At 36.3% G+C, this 3,023-nt stretch overlaps 1 protein-coding gene across 1 annotated transcript; it reads left to right on the top strand.

Annotated features, from left to right (window-relative positions):
• Positions 1 to 1,557: 1,557 nt before the first annotated feature.
• Positions 1,558 to 2,721, top strand: LOC121986509 (F-box/kelch-repeat protein At3g61590-like). Its single transcript, XM_042540478.1, has one exon. The coding sequence runs from the start codon at positions 1,558 to 1,560 to the stop codon at positions 2,719 to 2,721; it is 1,164 nt and encodes a 387-aa protein (XP_042396412.1).
• The last annotated feature ends 302 nt before the right edge of the window (positions 2,722 to 3,023 follow it).

The following is a 3,023-nucleotide window of genomic DNA, read 5'->3' as shown; positions in this document are numbered from 1 at the left end:
AACTTTTTGCAATGAAAAATTTCTCTAATTTGAATTAATTTCTGAATATGCGAGATACTTTTAAGTTTTAACTTTTTGATCCAACATTTTTAAGTCACAAAAATGTATGACATTAAGAACACAGTCATTTGCTATGGTCTATTTGACATGAAATATGGAAATTTTGCTCTGGTCTATTTCTTATCATAACTTTTGGATTTAGTTTCAATTTTTAATTAAATATTTTTAATTTAATTGGAGATTTTTTAAAAAAACAAAAATCATGCATAACGTGAAATATTAATTACTTATCTAGAAAGGAAATAATAATGTGTTTATATAGATACAAATAGAAGAAAATGTAAATAAATAAATAAAATTGTAAGACTTTTCTATGCTTTTTGAAAGGGAAGAAGTGAAGAAGACGCCATCGGAAAAAATTTATTGATGCTTATCCAAGGAAAAAAGAAAAATGCAAATTATATTAATAAAATTTTTGTCTATTATATTTCATCTCAATCAACTTTTTTTTTTTTATAGTTTAATAATACGATTTATTATGTCTCAAATAATGATGGAATAGTTAGGCGCTCAGGAAATTTAAGATTTAAATTTTAACTAGTATATTACAGGTGATTTTTTTCTAATGAAAAATGAATTTAAGAATCATCATCTTTTAAATAAGTCTGCATGAGTGATTTTTGATTTATTATTATAGTCAATAGAAACTTTTATAGAGTGTTGATTGTCCTAGAATTAGCCGGTAGAATATTTTTTTATAAAATCCTAATTATTTTAATAAAATAAAACGCCTTTTATATAAAATTCCACGGATTAAAAAACTTGATGACTTAACTAATTTTTATTTTCCTGAACCAAAAGATAAAGTATTTATAAGGTGGAGGGTATTCTCAGTTGTTACTATTTTTTTAATATAGATATTCCGAGTTGATTAATTCTGAAGATGATTAATAAAAATTTTCTATTAATCATTAAAATAAATTAGAAAGCACTGGTAAAAATTCAAACTCATCTAAATAGACAAGCTTACTTTTTAATTAGACAATATTCTTAAGCGCGTTTTTTATTAAAGAGAAAAGTCTCCTATATCATATCACCACTTTTTAATAAATTAATTGCTAGTTTATTGTTTGATCATTATTTTTTTATGCCAATGTATTTCCTTATTCATATTAATTTTTTTTAGAAAGAAATTATTCGCTTTCTAATATAATTTTATGTTTTAATTATTAAATTTTATTTCTATAGATTAAAAGGAAAAAAAATTAGGGTATTAAAAAATATCTTATATATATTGATCTTTTCTATTTTCCTATATTAATTATATATTACCTTTTTTTTAAAGGTGGGAACGGCTTATTTAAAGGGAAGAAGAAGAGATTGATGGATAAAAGGTCGCAACTACTATTAGGTTTTGTATCATTCCGATGCAGAAATTTAAGATTATTTATTTATTTTTTCTGCTATTGATTCAGTGTTTGTTTTTTTTTTACCGGGTTCAAGTTACGGTCTTATCTTCTTCATGGAGGAGTCGCAAAATTAAGGAGATCAGGATCGATGCCTAGAGATAGTGTCATCGAGGAGGAGGAGGAGGAGGAGGAGGAGGAGGGAACATTGCTGTCGTGGGACGCTATTCTACCTGACGAACTCCTGCAAAAGGTGCTCTCCTTGTTGCCCATCGCCAACATCATCAAATTGAGCATCGTGTGCAAACGGTGGTATGAGGTGGTTCACTCCTACCCTCCGATGTCGTGGGAGATGATGGCGCCACAGAAGCCATTGTTCTTCAGATCCTTCTTTAACGACTGTGCCTTCTCGGGCATCATGTATGACCCTTGTCTCCTCCGGTGGTGCAACTTCGACTTCCCCCGCTTAGAAAAGGGCATCTGGTGCACTTCCTCCTCCTGCGGCCTGGTCTGTTTGATGAACCCTAATGACGGAAGCCGCTTATTGGTCGGCAATCCCATCAAGAGAGACTGGAAGCAGCTTCCTCAAGTTCCCGCCTACTCTTCCCCCCACTTCATCGCGCTTGCCTTGTCGTTCGACCGCCGCATGCGCGGCTACACCGTGGTCGTCGCCCAGTGCACCCACACCCAGCAATTGCCAGGGAAGTCCAAGCAATGGCACTTATCGGTCCACATGTACCAATCGATGACGAATTCGTGGGCCACTCCCTTCGCCCAAGACGTCGGCCTCTGGATAGGTGGCTACGAGGCCGTCATATGCAACGGCGTGCTCTACTACTTCATGAGCCATCAGGATCTGCCCACCTCCCACTTAATGGCATTCGACCTCATGAAGCCGCCCTCTAGCATTCAGTCTCTTCTTCAAGAATCTATTCCTGCGCCATACCCTTTTATCTGTGCTGGGTTGATCAACCTATCGAACAAATTGGTCATGGTCGGCATGAACGAGTTCTGGCCCCACGAGGGAGTGGTGATTTTGGAACTCGAGGATAAGACATGGCGGGAAGTGGCTCAAATGCCCATCTCCATGTACAAGAAGTTACGCTACAACTATTTAATCCGTTGCTGCGGCGCCGACGACTTCCTCTTCATGCACTCCTCAATGTGGCCAGCGCTACTGACCTTCGACATGAGGCAGAAGGTGTGGAAATGGTCGAGCCACCCCTACCTTGAGCAGTTGGACTTCTACAATGGACCGGAGTCCCTATTCTACTGCGGCTTCTGCTTCGAACCGAGACTCGACGTCTCCTCTTGATCTTGATCTCTCTGCTGCTTCATTTAATTTACCACTCGACAAAAAAATATTTTTTTAGTTTCATCTTGTTTTGTTTAAGAAAGAGATTTTGATCGTCTGCTAAGATTTTGATCGTCTGTGTATGAGATAGAATAACCAATAAGCTGAATTACATATGACAAAAGACGTTCGTCCTAGAGCCTCGTCAATATGTTTCTAGGTCAACACGGAGACGGTAATCATAGGTGACTAGAAATCATTGCAGATTGTCAAGATATAAGGAAAGATATACTCGGACGCAAACACCATGTTTTAATTATCGT

This window comes from Zingiber officinale, chromosome 5B (assembly GCF_018446385.1).
Source record: "Zingiber officinale cultivar Zhangliang chromosome 5B, Zo_v1.1, whole genome shotgun sequence".
Lineage (NCBI taxonomy): Eukaryota > Viridiplantae > Streptophyta > Magnoliopsida > Zingiberales > Zingiberaceae > Zingiber > Zingiber officinale.
This window is presented reverse-complemented; position numbering and strand designations above follow the sequence as displayed.

Coding starts and splice junctions, on each gene's coding strand:
- LOC121986509 (XM_042540478.1), top strand. CDS start 1,558: ATGCCTAGAGATAGTGTCATCGAGGAGGAGGAGGAGGAGGAGGAGGAG.